The 22,277-nt window shown below is 35.8% G+C and overlaps 1 protein-coding gene across 1 annotated transcript in view; it reads left to right on the top strand.

Annotated features, from left to right (window-relative positions):
* Nucleotides 1-22,277, top strand: part of LPCAT1 (lysophosphatidylcholine acyltransferase 1) — a 64,954-nt gene that overhangs the window by 19,850 nt on the left and 22,827 nt on the right. Inside the window, exons 6-9 of the mRNA XM_021528730.3 lie at nucleotides 826-884; nucleotides 5,551-5,585; nucleotides 8,084-8,138; nucleotides 11,986-12,068. Coding sequence (XP_021384405.2) covers nucleotides 826-884; nucleotides 5,551-5,585; nucleotides 8,084-8,138; nucleotides 11,986-12,068 — 232 coding nt within the window. The remainder of the gene's footprint in view (nucleotides 1-825; nucleotides 885-5,550; nucleotides 5,586-8,083; nucleotides 8,139-11,985; nucleotides 12,069-22,277) is intronic.

A 22,277-nucleotide genomic window follows, 5' to 3' on the forward strand; every position in this document is an offset into this window, starting at 1 on the left:
TTTTTAAAGCAAATGTTGTGCTAGGATTACAGTTATTATTCAGTTCTTCATTTTAATTTGACTATTAGGGAGACCTTAGTAAATTGTCAAGAATAACATAATTTAAGTGAAACTCTTAATTTCTTCATGAGAGAAAGAGGTGTTAAGAGAAGTCTTGAACAAGCTACATATCATGCTTACCCAATCTTTGTATTAGAAACCAAGAAAATGCTTAGCAAATGACATAGAACTTGTGTTGCTTATTTATCAGAACTGTAATTTTCCCATTAAGTGAAGCAATGCTTCTGAATAATAGCTCTAGTTCAATTTGTAACTATTAGTTTTTCCATAGCTACAGAATAGAAGCGGCATTAATTCTATTATTTCAGAGATGACAAATTGCCTATAAATTATTATTTTTCAGATAAAAATAGAAATCTTCTTTTATATAAGAAATCCCAAGGTCTTTACCAAAAATATTGTTGACCACAGGGAATAAATTAATGTAAACATCTTGTGCATGCTCATTTTTTTAATATTCATTTATTAAGCTGAATTTTATACTAAGCTTTGACTTGTAAATGACAATATGTATAAGTGGTAGAGGATAATTTAGATAATGTAAGCAAACATTTTTAATTAGCTGTCTGCTGAAAAGGAGGATATACATTGTCATTCTCCAGTGCTTGCTTTTTTGATTATTTTTGAGGCTACTTTCAGATCCTGTTTTTTCACCATTAACTTCTTCCTATCAGTCTGTTAGTTTATAATTTTTTCTTGCTGCAGTAAATTTCTTCTCTACCAAAATGCACTATAAATTAATTATGTATTGTGTGTGCCTTCTAGGAGCATTTATTCCTGGGGTTCCTGTACAGCCAGTGGTTTTACGTTATCCAAACAAACTGGTAAGTTCAGCTTGCAGTCTCATTGGAAATTCAGGGCACTTTCCTTTAAGTGCATTGGCCCTTGTGTAACCTTTTAGGTTCAAAAATGAAAAAATCATCAGTAAGTTATTGTTAAGTATTCCTTAAGCCTCAAGCAATATAGGGAGTCTTAGCTGAGACAGTTTAAATATTTCTGCTCTGAAAGTTGTTCAGATTGTTACAAGAAGTACTCTACAAATGATGACACAAATGGCAATTTCTGTCCAGGATCTGTGTTCCTAAGTGCTCCCTGTTCCTGCAGTGTTTGCTGGAAAGTTTTCTTAATGTCATTTATTGCTGCAAGATGTTTCTGCATCTCCTGCATTTGGGGCTGTTAGTCATGAATTACTGTGACTGGCTGAATGGTATGGGATAATGTGTAGAGGACCTCTGCACCTTTATAAAGTGTCATCTTGTCTGTTTTACATTTACCATGCCCTTGGCTAAGGAATTAGCTCATTTGGACTAGTCCTCCAATGTAAATTATATTCAGGTAAAATGCAGATTATAGTGTTTATTTACAATATCTGAAGTTTCTGTCCCCTTCTGAAGTGGAAGTTACTTAGGGGAGGGTGTGAAGAGTGTCAGAAGTAAAAAAAGGACCACGTGGTCTCTTCTACTGATGCATGTCACATCAGAAGATCTCTGACTAGCCCATGAACAATCCCTTGTTCTAAGGAAGGATTTTGTTACTCTTGGGACCTGAGTAGGTTACAAATATCCATCCACTGTTCTTTCTATCATTTACAGGTTGGTATAATACATATGCTTGATTAAAAAAGACAAGGATCCAAGCAAAGTTAATAAACACAGACCATAATTTGCTCTTGGCTGCGTCAAGGTGTAATGGCAATCAAATAGTTCGCAGTAACAAACCCAAAAATTATCTTGGCAGATGCTGTGACAAGAATAGCAGCCTGATATGCTTACATAGTATCAAGTGCATTGTAGCAGGCTGCCTGGGACTTTTCATTACATAATTGTAATATTTTCAGGAAGAAAGATTCTTTTCTAAAAATAGTTTGAAGCTTTCATGGCATTGCCATTTAAAATGGCAAACATGCTAACAGCTTATGTCATATTGATATGCCTTGTAACTTTTTATTAATGTTAAGCCCATAGCAATATAAAGCTATTAAATGTTATTTTGTAAATCCAGGTGCATACTGAAATATCATTATTGCTTGTAGTACATAATATGCAATGTTTGTAAACAAATAGTAAATGTTCCTAACACTTTATTAACAGAAATTTGTGAGCTTCTAATGTTGAAGTAAAACAATATAAATGTAAATTAAATTTTTCATAATTTTTATGTTACTGCAAAAATGTAATAAAAGACTTTCTAACTAGTTATATAGATATCCATTGTGAGCTGGCATGAGTTTATATATGGGACTTAACTTTTTCCTACTAATTTTACTTGCTGTAAAGCACTTGATTTTCAGTGCCTTACTGAGTCATTTAACCTCCTATGATCTAATTCCTAGAGACCTCCCAAAGGTCTAAGCATTAATGACAGAGGCAAGAATTGCTGTTACTACTTTATTTTTACATTATCTTGGGGGTTGCAGAAGAGTTGCATCAGAGTTAGGAGGAGAGGCAGAAGGAATATGATGTGATACATGAAGGTAAGGTTTCTTTTGGTTAAGATAGGGAGTTAGATTATTTTGTTTCAATTATTGAGCTATTCTTTTCTCAACGTGCAAGGCAAGGCTTACCTTTTCTTCCCAATTCCCTTGCCCACCCTGGGGGAGGAGGAGTAAGCAAGCAAGCAAGCAGCTATGTGGTGCTTAGTTGCCAGCTGGGATTAAACCACAACACATGTAAGAGCAGAGCAGGGAATGAGAATTGGTTATCAATACACTAAGATAACATTTTTAGCGAACTTTAAGTGTCTCTGGCTTTCTAATTGTTTTCTTGTTTGACTGCATATTATAATTTTAGGTTTAGAAAGGAACTTCTTAAGATCTTTGCTTAGCCAGTGAACTCCAAATATACATTGTGTGTAGTTGCCCCATTGTGTTTTGCTTGAAGTGCCTGCTCTGATCTGTGTTAAGAGCTTTGAGTTCCACAGTGTAGATTAGAATAGTCTTGGATTTGAGTGCACCTGTGGCTGTTTTTTGAGACCAGAGCCTGGGGTGAAGGTAGTAGGTGTCTGCACTCTGGCATGTTTGTTTCATTGTAGTCTGTTGAAGAGCTGGGGAAAGCACTATTGTTCTGCAGTGGGCTGAAACATGGCAAAAGTGAAGAAGTAAATTCAGGATTTTTTTTTTTTTTTTCCTAGCAAATAAATCTAGTTCTGGTTGCTGTGGAGAACTCTGTATTTTATATTTTTTATAGATAGGGTTGCTCCCTGAATAACAGTTGTCTTAAGGCTTATGACTATTTGTATTATATGGCAAGTCTGGTCCTGTAGCAGTGCTTTTTAGTAGTAATATTTTAGTATGTTTCTCTTCTTGATGCATGAGCAGAAAGAAATTGTAAATTTTGCTACTAGTTGTCTAGATTGGTAATATTTTAGGTATTGGATGCTTGAGAGCTGTTACCTATATTCTAGTTAGAATAAATGTTCTAATGTCTTCACCCAGAGGTTCTCTACTGCAATCCTTTTTACAATTTTTTTTACTTATTTCCCTTGTTTTTTCATTTGAATTTTCTGTCAGAGTGCTGCTACTTGGGAAATTGTGAAAATATATAAACTATATACCTGTTTAAATATCATAGAGACATTTAAAATGTATTCTATGTCCAAATGTCTTCCACAAGTAACTGTGCTATTTGATAAGAGTTTTGGTATATCAGGGTTAACTGAACCTGCAAAAGCGCAGCCAATCTCCTATTTGAAGGTTGCCATATGACTCTCAATATCTTCTTGTGTCAAATGCAAGCTCTATGGAAGATAGGTCTTCTCCCTGTTTCCTCCTGTGCTGAGGGGCTATAACAGAGGGGATAACATTCCAGGTCAGGTTGGATGGAGCTCTGGCCAACAGGATGTAGTTGAAGATGTCCCTGCTCATTGCAGGGGAGTTGGAATGGATGGCCTTAAAAGGTCCCTTCCAACCAAGCTATTGTATCATTTTATGTACTTCCATACAATTTAAAGTATTCATTACTTAGATACAATGGTTTCAAAGAATGCTGTCAAAGAGAATGTTGTCCAAAGGCATAAGCTGGTAGCTGTGATAAATATAAAAGGTAACTTAGTTATGTAAGGAAAATCCTACTTCCTTTTGTCTGCTTTTTGTTTTTATCATAAAGATATTAGTTATGCTGGTAGGAGTCTCCTATAACATGCATCTACCTCTTGCAGATCAGAATCCTGTTTTCCTCTAGATAGCATTTCTGGCCATTATCCCTGATGCATCCTGATGCTTTGATGAGAAAAAGTGTGCCTGTCTACTATGACATTGACATTGGGAATTTCTTGAAGGATTGTTGATGGCTTACTTGAGCTTGACTTGCCAGCTAGTCAGCATGAGGCTGGATTCTGAAAATACCTGTGCACTGTTCAATGACCCAGACACTTCTGTGGAGATCACATTTTTATCTCCCTCTGCATTGTTGCAATTTAGAGAGCTGAGTTGGAGATGTGTACAGCTTGGTGTTCTATAGGGCAGATCTAGTCTCTAGATAAGTTAACAGCTATCTACACTGGTTTCTCATGGTTTGTAATGAAAAGCTCCTTGTGGGAAGACAAAACCCATAATGTGTTTACTTGCAGTGTTATCAGAAACATGAAATAGCCAGAAACTGTGTAACAGTAAAACTATCCGCGTTATAGTTCTAAAAGATTGCTACATGGAGGTAAAGTTTTTTAATGCAGATAAATTAATTGCTACAGATAGATTCATCCGTTATCGTATTTTGTTTGATTGAAAATAATTTTGAGATGTCAAGTTTTAAATTTTTAGTGGATCTTTATGACATATAGATCTTATTCTCCAAGCTATTGTTCCATCATTAATTGCATTTTCACCTTTTATAGATGGGTTTGCCTTCTTTTATTTTTACTTTAGGTGGCCTTTTGCTCTAAATGGTAATTAAAACTTCAGTTTGACTTGTTTTTTTATGGTCATGGCACATATGTGATCACCTGAAATCTCTAGAATGGGTTTGGATGGTAGCATAGAACTGAACTGGAACATGTTCAGTAGCTTGAAAAAAGTATCTTTCTGATCAGGTCTCTCAGAAACCTGAATTTAAAGAGTCCTTTTGTCTTTACACTAATGACTTGAACTCTTTTTCTCAGTTAAAACAGCACTAATTTCCAGGTTTTTTGGTTGTACACTTAAATCACACCTCCAAGTAGTGCAGTTTTTTAGTATTAGTTAAAAATGGGATGACTTTTACTGTCATATTCCTACCTGTTATTTATTGCTTTACAGGTCTCTGTTCCCTTTTTGCTGTTTGCATCTTTTCCACTTCTTTTACTGCGATTTGTCCTTGTTGTTTCACACAGTGTTCATTTTGGCCATATAGCTGTATAAAAGATGGGCTGATTCCTAACAGGGTTTAGAACTTCTGCAAAGAGAGCATAGAAATTTCCGTGAAAGCTTCTTAGTAATATATTGTCAGTTATGCTGTGTTCAATGTAAAAAGTTGAATGCACAGTAATTAATTGCAAATGTCACACTTCTTTCCTTAGGACACAATCACATGGACATGGCAAGGGCCAGGAGCGTAAGTGGTTAATGTTTTATTGCTTTTATAATTTCTTTCCTCAATTAGTTTTTATTTATATGACTTATATGCATATGTAGTCAACCAGTTGCTGGTTATTTGATTATTTTTTGGGATTAATTTATTTTTTATCTGTTATTCTCTAATTATACTAATAGTTATCCAGGTGTAAACAATGTACTTCAGCTGCTATGATTCTGTTTATTTGCAGAATGAATTTTAGGTTTTTATTTCAAATTTATTTTTTTAGCCAAGTGCCTGAAGTAAAACAGCTTGCTTATGCTCTACATATTCTGTGGCCTGCAAGTTGATTTGGTATATTACTGTATAAAATCTAGGGCTGTTGATTGAAATTGGTCTACTCTCATGAAAACAGTTGACCTACTCAAAGAATTTGGAGATACTGTTTCCATGATCTTGTCTGAATATAATTTCGACCTTTTTTTAAAACAAAATGTTATTCTAAAAGTCCTTTGGCAAATTCATGTAAGGTATAATATTAAACAAAGCAGTTCTTGCTTGTTTAAAAAGTTGTTAAGTGTTATCTTCTTGTTGGGATTTGAATAAAAATTCCAAAATGTTTAGATCAAGAGGAAAACAATAAATTTTGAATCCTGAGTAAAGGAGAGGTGGCTTCTGTGGTTAATGCTTTGTATTGTTTTGAATGTCCCATGTGACATCCTATATTTCAGTAATAATGAGGAAACCATGGGGATTAGTCAAGATTCAAGTAATTTAGAATTTTGTCAATTAAGTTTTGCACTTAGGAACCAGGTCTAATTAAGGACGTGATTTTGAGACTTGAGGAAATCATTAATCACTTGCAAAGGTTCAGTTTAACAAATAATTTGTCACTTTGGAAGTTGCTGAGTCTATGGTTGTGTATAACGTAAACAGACACTGCAGCATTTGCTGCATAAAGGGATTTCTGTTCTCCTGAGTCCTACCTCTTCCCTTGCATTTGCACTGCAATTCATGTAAAGAAGTAACTCAGCCATAGAGGAGAAAGGTGAGCAGCTTACTTCCACCTTAGTATCCTAACTGAGGACTCAAGAACACAGAGGAAGATGGAAGAAACCTGTAGGTGTCTTGCCTCAGATCACTGTAATGTCTAGAAAACCCTTATTCTGAAGTGTTGACCTCTGCTAATAAAGTTAAATTTAGTTAAAACTGAATCAGAATCTGCAGCAGCATGTGATGTTATACAAATTGACTGGGTCAGTTTAAATTACATTTTAGCTTAATTAGGATTAATTCTCCTGGGTGACCTAAAATGTATTTGTGATGACTTAGAAGAAAATGCAATTAAGACTGATAGCAGGCTTCTTTTCCTTAGCAAACATATCTTTATGTTTTGGTTAACACTAAAACAGAAATCTGGAAATGTTTCTTTATCTAGGAGCATTGTTTGTTTAAAGGTGCTGTAGCCTGTCAGATGGATTAAAAACTTGTTACATGCAAACTTAAACACTCATTGAAAGTGGTGTTTTTACTGCTTTGGCAGTATTCAGAGCAGATCAACTGAATCTACCTTGAAAACAAAGAATGACCATAGTTGAGTTAGATACTGATTCTATCTGTTTTAAATTTTTATTTAAATTCAAGGTTCAATCTTTGAGGATTACAGAGATGGCAGAAAAGTTTACTTGTAACTTATTGGGGGGTTTTAATGCCCTTGAACAAGGACCAGGAACCCAGACTTAAGTGTTTCTGTCAGGAACATGAACTTCAAATTACAAGCTCCATTGTTGTTCCTGATTCATTTCTTTGCTTTCATGTGTTGGAAGCTCAATAACACAGTAAGAAGGAAGAGGGCAGAAATGTTTTGCAGCCCTACATGGGTGTATGAGTAGAATGAGTAGAAATGTGGAACTGCATTTTATCTGTGTAAGAGGATTTTGGCCTGCTGTCCCCTCACAATGATTGACTACTGTAACTACCTAGATACTGGATGAAAATGTGGCTGCTTGACACTGCTTCTTAATTTAGGTTTACTAAATCCTTTCCTGGATTTGAATCTTAATGCTTTCTAAGGTCAAGTTGATTCCAGTTATCTTGTATCTTAGGCTATTAAAACACACATACTGCATTTCATTAACAGACTTTGGAAGTATAATGAACTTTGATTCCAAACTGAGGTAATGATAAAATCTCAGTGGTTGCATGATTAATCTTGCCAACTCTGTGCTGAATACAGCATTTTTCTGAAACAGACTTAATCCTCCTTTAGCATGTTATGCATATGCATATATTGCCTTTCACTGTTTGTCTTCCTGTTTTTGACTATTTAAGATGCCTATTCAGTGTAAATTACTTTTGTTACACCTTACAGAATGTAATATGTAGAAGTACTTTCAAAGGCCTTTTCTGTTAATTTTTATTTGAGTATGATTATACTACAAGCAGGATACTATGTGAAGACTTTGAAGCATACTGTGTTACAGTTTCACTACATATATTTTTTTCCTCCATCCTTCCCTATCTTTTTCCTCCTTTAGGTTTGAAATTCTGTGGCTTACTTTATGTCAATTTCACAATTCTGTGGAAATCGAGGTCAGTAAAAAACACTCCAGTGTATTTTGAGCAGCTGTAGAATACATAATATTGTACATAATTCTGCAGTAAAAGTTTGTATTCATATCTTGTAAGTATGCATGTAAAAATGGGTTAAAATACCACTTTATATTTTAGACAAATGGTTTCTGTATCTGAAAATACAGTCTAAAAATGGAATAGCAAAATGCAGTTTTCCAGTTGGCGTAAGACTTTATTTTTTTTAGTGATTTGAATTAAGTAGATAAATTTCTGGCTCACTTTAAAGAGTCTTTTGTGAACAAATTTCTTGTCTTTTAATGGCCTGATAGCTCTTTCAAGTAGTGTACCAACTTTGTATGTTAGACATTCAAGTGTGTGAATGCTGATATATGAACTAAGAATTGTCTTGTAGAGAAAAGCTGTAGGGGGTTGCTTATAGGCCATATAAGTTATTTAATGTCTGGCTAATTTTTTTATTAGGCTGTACTGTTTAGAATGTGAGATTGGAGAACACAAAATTTATCTATATTCTTAACTTTGTTTTGAGGAAAATACTGTAATTTTAAGGCTGAAGATTATCGTAGTGAAAACATGGAAACAATTACAGCTTTTCTTTCAGCTTGTTGTCCTTATGCATTTTACACAAAGTAATTACATTTTTGTGGACAATTACAGTATTTGAAGTGTGTCATATAGGATATTTAACAGATGTTCTGCAATTCTTTTGCTTTTTGAATAATGAAGCAGCTATTTCGGTCTAACAAATGGAACTGATGGCAGGGTAAATCAGTAGGAAGAACTATTGCATGTTTATATACACTGTGTTACAATAGTAACATACATTGCATGCTAATCACTGTACTTGCCATTGCTCTGTGTTTGCTTATTTTTGCAATCAATCATTCTCAAAATTAATGAATGTGCAAAATATCAGCCAGTCAATAGTTGTATGTGTTGTACAACTGATAACACAATTGTTATCAATTGTTGTACAATTGATAACACAAACCACAAATTTGTGGTTTGTGTTATAATTTCAGTTGGATACAAAACAAATGTGATTCCCAGAATAGTGGTCTGTGTTTTGCAGCAGGGGCAGGGAATGACTGCCTCACTCAGGGCTAAGACAAACCAGCTGGTTGGCAGGAGTTTTACCCTTTCTCAGGAGCATGGTTTTCTGCCCTAGGCATTAAAATGGGTTCTTTCACACAGGAGTGAACACTGCTGAGCTTTCTTGATTTTTGAGGCAGCAGATGTTTAGTTTCTGTACCTCTTACATAACAAGCTATGATATTTGGTAGTTCTTGGGAGAAAAAAAAGCAAACTAACTAGTGACGTTCTAAAATACTCCATACTAAAGCAGAGGTGTTGGCAGAGGAAAGAGGAGCAGACCTGTTTGCAAACTTACTCTCAAGTATGAGGCAGAGTAATGCTTCAAGGCAAGTATGAGGCTGTGCTAATATGAATGGGAAAAGTAGTATGTTTAGATATCAAAGTTTTGGAGTCAAAATGAGGATGGGAATGAAACAGAATGTTGATGCCTGTATGCCATGGATAACTGTAGACCAATTAACATAAACATGGTTAAAAGTTATTTACTTCTAACCACTTCCAGATGGCTACTTATTCTGTCAGTTCTTTAGATTTTCCCAGTTTATTCGTGCAGCTTTTGGTGCAGGAGATTCCAGCTCAAATGCTGTCAATGCTGTTCTGGAGCTGTAGCAGTTGAATCTGTTTGTGGAAGGAAGTGCAGTGAGGGCTAGTAACATACAGGAAAAAATTAGTTGTTTTTTGTTCAAAGTCATATTTTTCCTCTGGTCTCTGAAGCTTGTTGGTTGATATTCCTGCAGTGTTCAATCAACACAGAGACACTGGCAAATACTTACCAGCCTGGATGCCACAGCTAGTGTTGATGATTCAATAACAAAGGAAGACATATGATGAAACAATACAACCTCAGAGTTTTTTTGATTAAATTATAGCTAATAAGATTTAACAGCCAGCAATCAGGATCCAAACTTAGCTAGTCTGGATTTCTCTGCATATAATATATGTTCTGGCATGTTGTGTGTGTCATCCAGTGTGTATTGAGAAGCGAGCATCCATGTAGGTTTTATAATAGGTTTCTGTAAATATTTGCCCATCCACCTATCCTGTAGTTAGAACTGGCATGCTGGCAATGTTGTGAAGAAGAAAAGATATATGATTATCTGCACAGGTAGTTTGTTTTGGCTTATATATATTTGTTTAACTGACCTGTCAACTTTAATGTTTGTACATCCACGACAGTCTGCAGCAGCTGAGAGTTCTTCTCTTGGATTTTTTAGTGATGTTGAAATGATTATGCTGTTTATGTTGACTTAGGCACAGACATGTAGAACACATCTACAATCACCTCATATTCAAACTTCTCCTGTGTCTGGACAAATTACTTGATAGCCGATTGCAACTCGAATGTTGTTTGGAAGCTGAAAGAGCAGTCTTTCGGTCTCTGTTAACTTCAGTCTTTGTGGTTTTGTATATTACATGACGCTGGTGTACCTGCTTGTAATGTAAATCTAGAAGACAGGAGTCATGTGTTTTCAGCTGCAACAGTGCACGTAGGGAAAACTCCAGCAAACCTCAAAATAAATTCAATATTTGTCCTTTACTGGAAACAGATGAATGTCCAATGGCAGTGTTTGGGTACTGTTGGTCATACAGTTATGTCATTTTAAAAACACAGCTAGGTTCATGATTATTGAGAAGAGTTTGTTAAAATTATAAACTTTAAAATAGAAACTGACAACTTTACCCAGTTGTTAGTTTCTGTTTTAAAGACCAGTGTGGAAATTTCTGGATCAGAATTCCCATTTTCACTACAACTATATGTACTATAACTAAGATTCTTGCAGCTTTTTTTCTAATACAGAAGCTTTACACAGGATTATGAGAATTTTGCTCACTTATGGCATAAATTATCTCACTGTGCTGCACTGCTTAGAGAGTTGTCTGTCTGGTACTGAGTAGGAGTGGTGATCAGAGTGATCCTCTCTTGTTCCTCCCATCTGAGAAGTTATTCACTTGGCAGAAGGAAATGTTTTGAAGGTTTTTATTGATGAGACTGGCCATGATTTTGGGGCTTATGTAATTTTTCAATGGACACTTAAAAACAGCTTTAAATACTGGAAGGTATTTTAATGTAGCTGTGCTGTTCTCGAAGCTGCCCTTTCTGTAGTGGGTCTTCTGCAGTTCTGATTTAATTTTCCACTTTCCAACATCACCTGTTCTGTGATTCTCTGGTCATCTGGATTAATTTAGATTTTTTTCTTTCATTGGAGTGTTAATGGCTGATGTCCCATTAGAAGGAAAACAAAAATTCAAAACATCCAACAGCAGAAAATAAAAACATTTTTTGTGTGTATATTAGGCAGTTGTACATAATTTCAAAATGTGCAGAGGTAACAGTAAATAGCTGATGTTATTAAAATTTGGATTCTTAATTTTTAAGTTATAAAACAATATTCCTGTAACGTGCTTTTTTGGTTATCTGAAAAGAGCTGAACAATACAGAAGGTAAGTGAGGTTTACGCAAAAAAATGCTAATACTTCTAAAGTATTTAAAAATTCTGATTCCCACTTAGGAAATGAATATGAAACTCTGCTTGGGTTCCATGTGGTGAGAAATGAGCAGAGTCAGTGTTACATGAATTTCTAGAAGCATCACATATACTTAAGCCTTTAAAAGTTTAATTTTTAATATTTTCTGTAGTTTTAATATAATTTTTTGAGTAACAACAAACTGTATACAATTTTCACCATAGTGCTGTAAAAGATTGTTTAAAATGTTAAATATTTTTGGTATAATTCAGTTCTCTGTATGCAGTTTCTACCCGTGTATATTCCTTCAGAAGAAGAAAGAAAAAATCCAGTGTTATATGCCAATAACGTCAGGCGTGTGATGGCAGAGTAAGTATGTTATTATTCTGCATAAAAATAGATGTGTGATTTTAAATTTAGACTGAAGAAAATATAGTGAAATCAAGTCGGTGTGGTTGTCTGCCTACAAAGAACCTTGTAGTCTGCAGGAGTGTCTGCAAGACCTTTTACATAGCAGTTACTTTCCCTTCTGAGGAGGCCAGGGAGCCACAAATACAGCAAGAGGTGTTGGAGTTGATGGGTGTGGAATATTTTTTTTTTGGTTGGTTGGTTGTTCTGGGGGTTTTTAACATGCTTTCACATTACAAGCTGGTTCTGCTTGCTCCAGTGGGTATTTAGACTTTTGGAGGAAGGGTATGATGGAATTTTTGGAAAGTTACGTAACTGAATTTTGTGCTATTAGGGTTGCATTTTAAACTGTGACTGTTTTAATGATGTTAAGAATAGTTTCATGTATTCATTGTTAGCCTGTAATATTTCAAACAGTAAAGCACAGTGAAGTGTCTTTATTTCCATTGGAAACAGAGGACTGATACATTGCAAATTAATTTAAGTTGACATTAATGTGAAGACAGTTAAAACACTTGTCTATAGAGTATAATAAAGGCAACATTTAATACTTTCACTCTTTTGCTGCATTTTTATTAATGTTTTTTCATTAATTTTTTATTCTTTCAGTAAATCTTCCATTAGTCAGTAGATAGCTCTTCCATATTTACAGTGAACCCTCAGGCCTGTGAGAGGTTTATGTATCTTCCTAATTCTGATTTTGAAAGAACTTGTGAAACCATAATTTCCTCTGTGTAACTACTCTTCCATTTCCAATTTAAGCCAAAGGCCAGTTTGTAAGTAGTAACTGAGAATTCTTGTCTGCTTGAACCCAGGTCTGAGAGCTTCTTTAAGGGTGTTGAGACAATAATGTAACAATAGACCCATTGTACAAAAGGACGTTGCTCACAAGAGAAAAGAACAAAAAGACCTGTTTGAATCAGCCTGTCTTGGAGTCAAAAATCTTGGAGGCGCTGGCCTCAAAGACGTTTATTGTTAAAGACCATCACCTGGCAAGTGTTGTCCTCAGACTTTGTGTAGAAGGCCAGGTTACTAACTCTTCATTCTGAACTCTGCACCAATCAGATAACACAGGGATTGTGTGCTAGAAGGAAAACTTTTGAAAGCCTACAAAAGTTTACAACAACTGGCATGTCACAAGCCTTCCCCTTTAAGTTCACTTTGGAGGAAGAAGGTGATTGTTTCTCCCTGCCACCCCTGAAGAATCAAGCATTTGTGGTCACAGGAGTACAGATCTTCAAATGCAGAACGGGAAGACTGTCAGAATGAGAGATGTCAAAAGAGACTTTCTTTGGGATGAAGCAGGGGCTGTAGATGCTGTGTTAAGGTGAATGGGAAAACAAGAGTGTTTGGATAAAGTTTTGAAGTCAAAATGCAGATGGGAATGAAACAGAATGTTGATGCCTGGATACCATGGATAACTGTAGACCAATTAACATAAACATTGTTTAAAATTATTTACTTCTGACCACTTCCAGATGCCTTCTTCTTGTGTCAGCTCTCTAGACTTCCCCAATTTATTCATGCAGCTTTTGATACAGGAGATTCCAGCTGAAATGCTGTCAAGGCTGTTCTGGAGCTGTAGGAGTTGCAACTCAATACCTTGGGTGCTGTTTGGTGCTAGCATTGCACTCTGCATTGCTGGATGAAGGAGAATATTGCTGCTTCATCTACATTTTCTTGAGGATTGAGTCAGTGGCAATGGTAGCATCTTACTGTCAAGAGGTCCTTTTGGGATCTCTTTAGGTTTCTTCTTACCCCTCCTCCCCATCATATTTCTCTGGCAGAAGAGTCTAATTCTACTGGATATTTTACAGCATCAAAGGTGGCACTCCCAGGTAATAATGTATTTGTAAGACTAGAAACATTGTTGTGAAAACCTTGTGTCTTGCTCTTGACAGAGGGAGTTGATAGCAGTTGATGAGTGCAGCAATAGATACAGTTTTTGCTCTTGAAATACTTTGCCTTCACAAAAATCTTGATTTTTGAACAGCTTCTATTTAGCATTGAACAAAGCATTTTACAAGACATGTATATCTTATGCTGCTTCTGCTTGTTGACAAGAATTTTTGGTTTACCCATATTTGACTAGTTTTTCTATGGGTGGCCACAGATGTGAGTGATGGTTGTCTCTAGATACTCAATTTATATATATTTATAAGTGAGCACAAGCTGTTTTGTTAAGGAGATGCTGTCATTTACAGTTGCTTGTTTCTATAAGACATTAGTTTCTTGCACTTTAGATTAATTTACTTGCCCAAAAAGTAAAATCCCAAGTGTGCCTGTGTTATCAGAACTGGAATTACTCACAGAGGATAGCCACTGCTGCTGAACATGCTTGCCATTTTTTGGGTCATTTTCTTAACTTGCATAAAAAATATATGCAGAATAGATTAATCTGCTGTTTAAAATATGTTCCCTACTTAACAATATGCTTCACATTTAATTTTCTCATACAACCTATTTTTGAGTGAGTGTCTTGTTTGGTCTTTCTGGCCTTGTTCTGGCTCCTACTCAGTTCAGTTAATGCCTGTGTCACCCACCAAGTGCTATCAGGAGCTGTATTTAAAGTCAATTTCACATCGCTGAAAATGTTGAGTGCTTTTAAATATGGCAATAGTCCCAGCTGGTTCTCTTTAAAATCAATAAATAAAGTGTGGTGCTGTACTGAGCTTTAATTCACTTCGTGTTCTTTATTGCTCTAACAAAATTCTGAAACCACCCTAAGTCATGCCATGTAGATAAATATTATAGTGCCTTACTTATCATCTTATGTTGATGGTAGTCAACATGGGTTGTTTTGGTCTGTTGAGTTCTACAGTTTCTTCTATATATCAAACTTTTTGGCCCATGTTGGTTTTTAATTTTTTTTATGTTTGAATTAATAAATAATAGTTTACTGGAACTATATTAGTGTTGTAAAGTTTTCAGCCACTTGAGACTTCAATCCCAGCTTTTCCAGAATTATAAGGAACAAATCACTTGACCTTGTCCTCACAAGTATTTATTTCGAAAAATTTCTGTGGTTGAGGAAATATCTCTACCACTCTTAGAGCATTGGGAAATACTTTTATTCATAAGATATGTTGTCTTGTTTCCCAATGTACAGTATTGCACATGACAGAGTTATTTTGCCTGATCACAATTTTGCTATCCTTTGCTAGTAGTTAGTTATGTGGGTTTTTTTGTATTTTTTCTTATGCCTTAAAGTCTTAAGGTTCTTAGCTGCATCAGTAGCAACTTTTTATCCATTTTTACTTCTCTGTTGTTTTACTGCATCACTGTTCCTAATTTACTGATAGCTATTTAAAGAATTATTTGTTTGTGGTTAGCTTGGAGTATTTTCCCCTAAGAAATATATTCATTGCCTCTTTTCGTTGTGGGGTTGTACCCATTTGCTACTGTTCTTAAATGCCTAATTTTCATATATTCAAAGACATATTCAACTATATTCAAAGACATCTCTTAGTTGTACTTAAAGTACTATTAAGGTATAGAAATTTTGTTTGAAGGAAAAAGTAGGTTACTTTTATTCCCAATTTGGGGGAAAAAAGTTTGTTACCCTACTGTTCTTTAGGACTCAGATATGATTGAAAGAAGTATGTCAATAGCTTAGCTTTTAGTTAGTTGCAAAAATTCATTTTGTACGTAGGTAAGCCAGAGGTAGTACAGGCAGCTAATTGTGAAAATCTGCACTGCAGTGCAGGCTCTTTGTGCAAGTCTAAAGAAACCTCAGCTGTAATTACAGATATAAACTGACTAGATAATGATACACAGACCCACAGGTCACTTATTAACATGCAAACATAATTTGTTTTCTTTTAGTTTTAGTTTCTCTTAAAGACTATCTTCAAAATAGGGGAGAATATGGTTAGGTGGTACAATTTGGGAAAAAAATGAAAGACAAAATATTGCAAATGTGTTAATTTTGGGGTTTTTTTTTGCTTGTGGCAGATATTGAGACTGAAACTTGATGGAAACCAGACACCTTTGCCCCTTTGTTTTGCAAAACTGTAAGCACTTTAGAACTGAAGTCCTTTCAGTACTCCTGAGTTAAGCGTTTTGATTTCCTAGATCTTTTGAGTGTTAAACTCAGCACTGTAATAGCATGTAATAACACTGTCCAGGAGTTCTGCAGTTTCATTTTTGGTAAGCCCAGAAAGGCAGCCTACCTGCAGAAATAGCAAAATGTCATAGTCCTGTTTGCATTTTTCCAGTTATTTTGTTCTTCTTCCTCACAGAAACATTTAAAGACATGCTTTTATATTTGCAGTAGATGCTGAAACTGATTAAAGTGCAGCATGTTAGACACGGAACTTGAAACATCTGCCTTGCTGTTGTTTTCTGTCAAGTGCTTGCCAGGATCACTGTCCCCATGTTGGAGCATGTACAGTTAATGTGCTGACTTACCAGCTTGACATACGAGCATTACATTTTGCTTTTCAAAACTCAGTACTTTTATCCAGCATGCTGGTGAAGGCAAAAAACATTTTAGGTAGTCTTCTGTGTACATCTTCCCTTTTGTCATCTTCTACACAGGCAAAATCAAGGTTTGTTTTTTTCTTGCAGGCTCTGACAGCATCAGAATGTGATCTTTGCCAGTGTATGAGATAGAGTAATGCTAGTTGCTGGAGAGTGGCCTTAAGGATGTGAGTTTACAGTAGCTTAATGGTCTATTTGTTGTATTCAGTGGCTTGTTGAATCTAACTTCGGAAAAACTGCTGTGTTTTGTGCCTGTGCTGTCTGAAATTCCTTGTGTGATTCTGCACAGGTACTGTTTGGATGCTCAGCATTGAACTTCGAAATCCAAACTGGTTTTTTGGCATTTTTGTACCATCAAAGGCATAAGCATCAGTATAAGTGGAATTACTGTAGTGCTGATGTTAACAAGCATCCATTTGAAGAATGATGGTAAAGGATCTAGAGACTAAATCATGTGAGAAGTGACGGGGGGGGGGGGGGGGGGGGGAGCAGGGGCTGTTTAGCCTGGAGAGAAGGCTCAGGAGAATCTTACTGCTCTCTATAACTACCTGAAAGGAGGTTGCTCCAAGCTGTGGGTTGGCCTCTTGTCTGACACAGCCAGGGATAGGATGAGAGGAAATGGCCTCAAGCTGCTCCAGGGGAGATTCAGGTTGAACATCAGGAAGAATTTCTTCATGGAAAGTGTTAAATATTAGAATGGGCTGCCCAGGGAGATGTGTAGGAAACAACTGGATGTGACACCGTGGTTTAGTTGAAAAGGCAGTGATCAGTAAAGGCTGGACTTAACCTCATAGGTCTTATCCCACCTAAAAGATTCTGTGCATTGTTTGGGTTTCACGTCATAAACAAAAATGGAGATGAGAGATACGTTGTGCACTCTGTTAATTTCTGTGAATACTATGAGTGTCGCAGGTGGAGAACACAGTCACAGAACAGGGTTAACTGTGCAGCTTCTTGCTACATTTATTTTCTCAAGGAAGAAATAAAATTTTTAAATGTTAAGTAATACTTTGCAACACTCTGGTTTGAACTGGTTTTTGAATGCTGACAACACAAGGAGAACCTCCTCTGTCTTTTACCCCTTGAAGATTTATGATGTGCAAGTCTAAAAGATCAACAATTACAGAACCCAACTTCAAACAACACCAGGCAGAAATACAGCTGTTCGCAGCTTCTCTTTCTGTCTAAAAAAATTAAACCATTATGAGATAATAGATTCCTTATGTGCTCTTCACACTCATGACTGGACCTTCTTTTGCTTGGAGAATGTCACAAAGTAGTAGTCTGAGGAGAGAAAAGGGACTATCTACTCTGGCCTTCCAAAACTAAATAGTTGGCAGCACTTCAGCTTAGGAAAAGATGGGGAAAAAGAGAGTGGAGGGTTGTTTTGAAAGTCAGGAAAATCACCAGTGTTCTGAAAAAGCATACTAAAGGAAGTCTTAATTTTCATAACAGGACAGATTGAAAGCACTCAACAGTAGATCAGCTAAAAGTAAATGGAGTAAGTCTTTAAAATGTGCAAAACTGTGGCATTCACTACCAGATAGATTAAATTACTTCATCGGAGCTGAGATGTACTATGAAAAACATGTGGTTAATTAGTAATTCTAAAACATCGTGGTACAAAAGGTCTCTGGTTCAGGAAGTTTGTGTACTACTGATAACTAGATTAGATGACTGCTAGTAATTGGAGTTATTTGTCCACTGTGTTTTGTATGTCTTTTTGCTGAACATCTGATAATGAAGAAAAATACCAAATTAGATAGAATCCTAATGTTTTCAGTAGGTACAGATTATAGTTGATTTAAAGGAGTTTTTCTGAGCAGCCTGTGGAATGCTCTCTTGATTAGTTCGCAGTTCTGCTTATGAACAATGTAAAACATTTTGAGAATCTTTTTGTTGAAATGTAGATTCCAAATGTCACAATATTGCCTGTACTATCTTCTCTCAATTTACATAATATTCCAGCAGTCACATTCCGTTTTATATTTGGCATTTTGCATGGATGGTGGATTGGTATGCAGAAAATGAGGAAGTTAATAATTCATCTTATATTATGACTCCACAAATGTTAGACATAGGGAGGTGTTTGGTATAAGACATCAGGATATAACAAGTATAACTGTTGTATTTATCAGATTGGGTTTGCAGAAGAGCTTTTGGGGCTCATTTGAGTTTATTATTTTCAAGCAATTTGCTGACTTTGAAACTTCATGTAATGTGAGGTCATGATGGGTAAACAGCCAGTATCTTGGGGAAGGCAGGAAAGAAAAAGGTCTCAAGGTATGTCAAGCAAGACATTGATGTCAGACCATTTAAATCTGCTGGACTTTTTAAAAGGCTAGGCTCACATTAACTGAGTGTGAAAATAGAGGTAGTTCAAAGAAAAGAGAGGGGAAATACTTTTGAATGAAGATATGGGGAAAATTGTTTTATTTCTAGTTTATTAAAAATATGGGATTGTACTTATGATTTGCATCTCAAAATGAAATTACAGGGTTTTTTGGGTTTTTTTTCCCCAGTTGAAGTAGAAAAAAAGATTGCCCTGGAGGATAAATTACAATAATCTGGTAACTGGTTCTGTAGAAAATCCTGTGAGCTGCAGTTATGCCAAGACCTTACAGTGAACTCTAATATGTCAGGCTTTATTCTAAGAAATTAAAAATTTCACAAGTCTTAGCATTACTAATGAACATTATATGTTCCCCAGCTTCAGTTTCTTTAACATTCTGAGCTGAAATCAAGGTCCTTTAAGCTGCTATCTCTATACAGCTTGTGATTTGTCTTCTGAACTCAAGAGCCTCTTGAACTCTATCTGGCCTTGGCTGATTCTGTGATTGAACTTTGCTTTGAGCAAAAGTGTTTCTTTCCTCCTTCACTTCTGATCTTTGTTATTTTGAAAGTCTGGATGTATATGTACCCTGTTTAAGTTCATTTGTTTAGGTTTTTTAAGTCCAGCAGCTTGAAAATAACAACAGGTGAACAAGATAAGCTTCTTTTGTCTTTCTGAATCCCATTTTGTGTTTGTGTTGACCTTGAATAACTATATTAATTGTAGTGGGGATTTTTCTTCACTGATAGCAGCAATATAATTCTGGCCCAACTACCACCTCTTTTAGAAGAGGAGCACAAAGCTATAAAAAAATGCAGGTTGTGTTTCCCGTTGTGGTTTGGCTGAGTCTGAAATGACCCTGGCTTTTGTTTGGAATTTATTTTCTAGCTTTAGTTTTTATTTTTTTGTTGATTGTTTATTTTAGGCTTTTAAAAATTCCTCTTTGGCTAGGCTCCTTCAGCATATTCAGGGACCATTATTTAGCAGTTATTTAAATCTGGCATTGGTGCTGGGCTGGCAGTCAGTCAGGCTTCAACCCTCCCCCCAGGCTAAGTGCCCTGATCTCTCTTAGTCATCTTTATTTTGATGTGCTGGAAAAGCATCTTGCTTTTGGTTTTTTACAAGCTATTGTTTCTTGCTTTGGCTTGCCACCTTATGGTTATGTTTTAGCTTGTCCATCTTCTCTGTTTCCCTTGAGAGAATGCTTGAGTTTCTTCTGTTTCTTTAAAGTCTTTTTTTAATTGCCAGCTTTAATCATTTTCAATTACATTAATTTTTTTTTTGTCCTTTCAGAATTTAAGTGTCTTACCATTTCTCCTAATTCCCTAATATGTCTAACAGAGGAACACTTTACTCTTTCAGTTTCCTAACTTATTTTTAACATGTTTCCCCTTTTGCATGTAGTTCCCCTGTGCTTCAGCTGATTGCTTGTAAGTTCCTGTATTTCTGTTACATGCTCTACCTAGCATGGCCTGGAGAATAGATGAATTTTGGTGTAATGTGCTTGACTGGGCTAGATCTTCTGTTTCATTCTTTTATGGAGCTGCTCTGGGTAGTACTGTCTGCAGCATGTCCTTGCTGGAGACAGTTGACATGGATGTCTGTAGGGATGATTGAGTGCACAGACGGTACAAAAGATGGGAATAGGAAGTAATCTCAACTGGCTGGATAGACTCCGCTTCTTTCATCCACTCCTTTCTCTTCTTTCGAGGAAAATTAATTTTGTATAATACAACACTATATAGAATACTATAAACCAGAAGTCTTGACAAGCTCACAATACCTGAACTTGGATGGATGGTTGAACTTGGAAATGGATTTAAATCTCCACAGCATGGGGGAGTTCTTCATCTGTATTTTACCATAAGTCTGTGGGGTGAGGTGAAGTATCACAAGAATCTTGTCCATTCCATTAAGGTTGTTTACTGATTTACAAATACTGCTGGGACACTTCATAGAAGGAGTGGATTGATGAATCGTGAGCAGATCAGGCAGAGAAAATTTTAGAGGAACTGTATTTAATTGCTTAGATCACCAGTATGAGGCAATCTAATCTTCAACACTCTGCTTGTAAGATGACTTTTCTATGTATCTAAATAATTTGGTTTAGTTGGCTTTGTCCTTTTGTTCCTTTCTCTTTGTTGCTTTTTCTTAGGAAGGGGGAAGCTATTCAGCCAGGATCACTACCTTCTAATTCCTTGTTTTGTGCATAAATAGCTTATAAATACTATCTATTTTTTTACTATATTTGGTACTTTGGAGCGTGAATATTTATTAGTGAGGTGTTCTTCTTAAATGTTTTACTTTTGTCAGCCTTAAAGAGAAGAGAAAAGCCCTGATCAGTACCTTTAAGGTTTAGTGCATGCCCTATATATCAGAATTCCTGAAGTTTGATAATTAATCAGTGGACAAAAGAGAACTGGCTTATGTTATTTACCTTGGTATTCAAAGGCCTTGGAATGAGATTCTGAGGAAGAGACCGTTTGACAGAAATTGTTTGCATAAGAGGTAACTGTCATTACAGATCAAACTACTTCTAGTAAAGCATAGAATTGAATGTAGAGTTTTCATCAAAGCCAAAATTAGTGTGGCAGGCTGCAGGGTTTTGCATCAATCTTGCCATTACGGTATATTAACTTCACACATGAAAAAGGTGGTTAGCAGTTAGGTAGACAAACTATAGATGAAAAGAATGAAGATAAGTAAACAAAAACAATTTCTGTGAATTTCAACAAACTAGAAAATGCTGCATGAAGGAGATAATGCTCCTTACTATGATAAGTAAAATCAAGTATAATAAGAAATGTGGCAGATAAGTAGCTTATATGGAGCTATGTTGGGTTTCTAATTGCATCTTATGTTTGTACACTGAATTCTTAAAGACCTCTTTCACACCACACTGTCTTTCTCTCAACTTTGCCACAGCAAATGCAGGACAGCTACAATATCAGGATTTCCATCTATTATCTTTTGGTGCTGCAGTTACTACAGAGCATCAAGTTAGAAGTGAAGCCAAAACCAGTACTGAATTGTTTGGTGTATAAAGGCTTGGGAGTGTCTTTTTTCTACCTTTCTTATGTCATACATTTAAAAAGAACTTATTTGCTTAGAGTTTAACTCTACCAGTTTTTATATGCTATGTTCTAGCTGTTCTTTATAGAGAAATGTTGCCTTTTTTATAATACTAATATTAGCTGAAGGTAATAGCTGTTCTGTTCAGGTGACTGCACTAACACATGAATAAATCAATAATAAAAATATTGGTCACAGTATATTGTGTTCTAGATTAAATATTTTGAAACCATTGTTATTCACTTATATGAAATTGATGTCTATGAAAGTCTATGCACTGCCTA

This window comes from Lonchura striata, chromosome 1, assembly GCF_046129695.1.
Source record: "Lonchura striata isolate bLonStr1 chromosome 1, bLonStr1.mat, whole genome shotgun sequence".
NCBI lineage: Eukaryota > Metazoa > Chordata > Aves > Passeriformes > Estrildidae > Lonchura > Lonchura striata.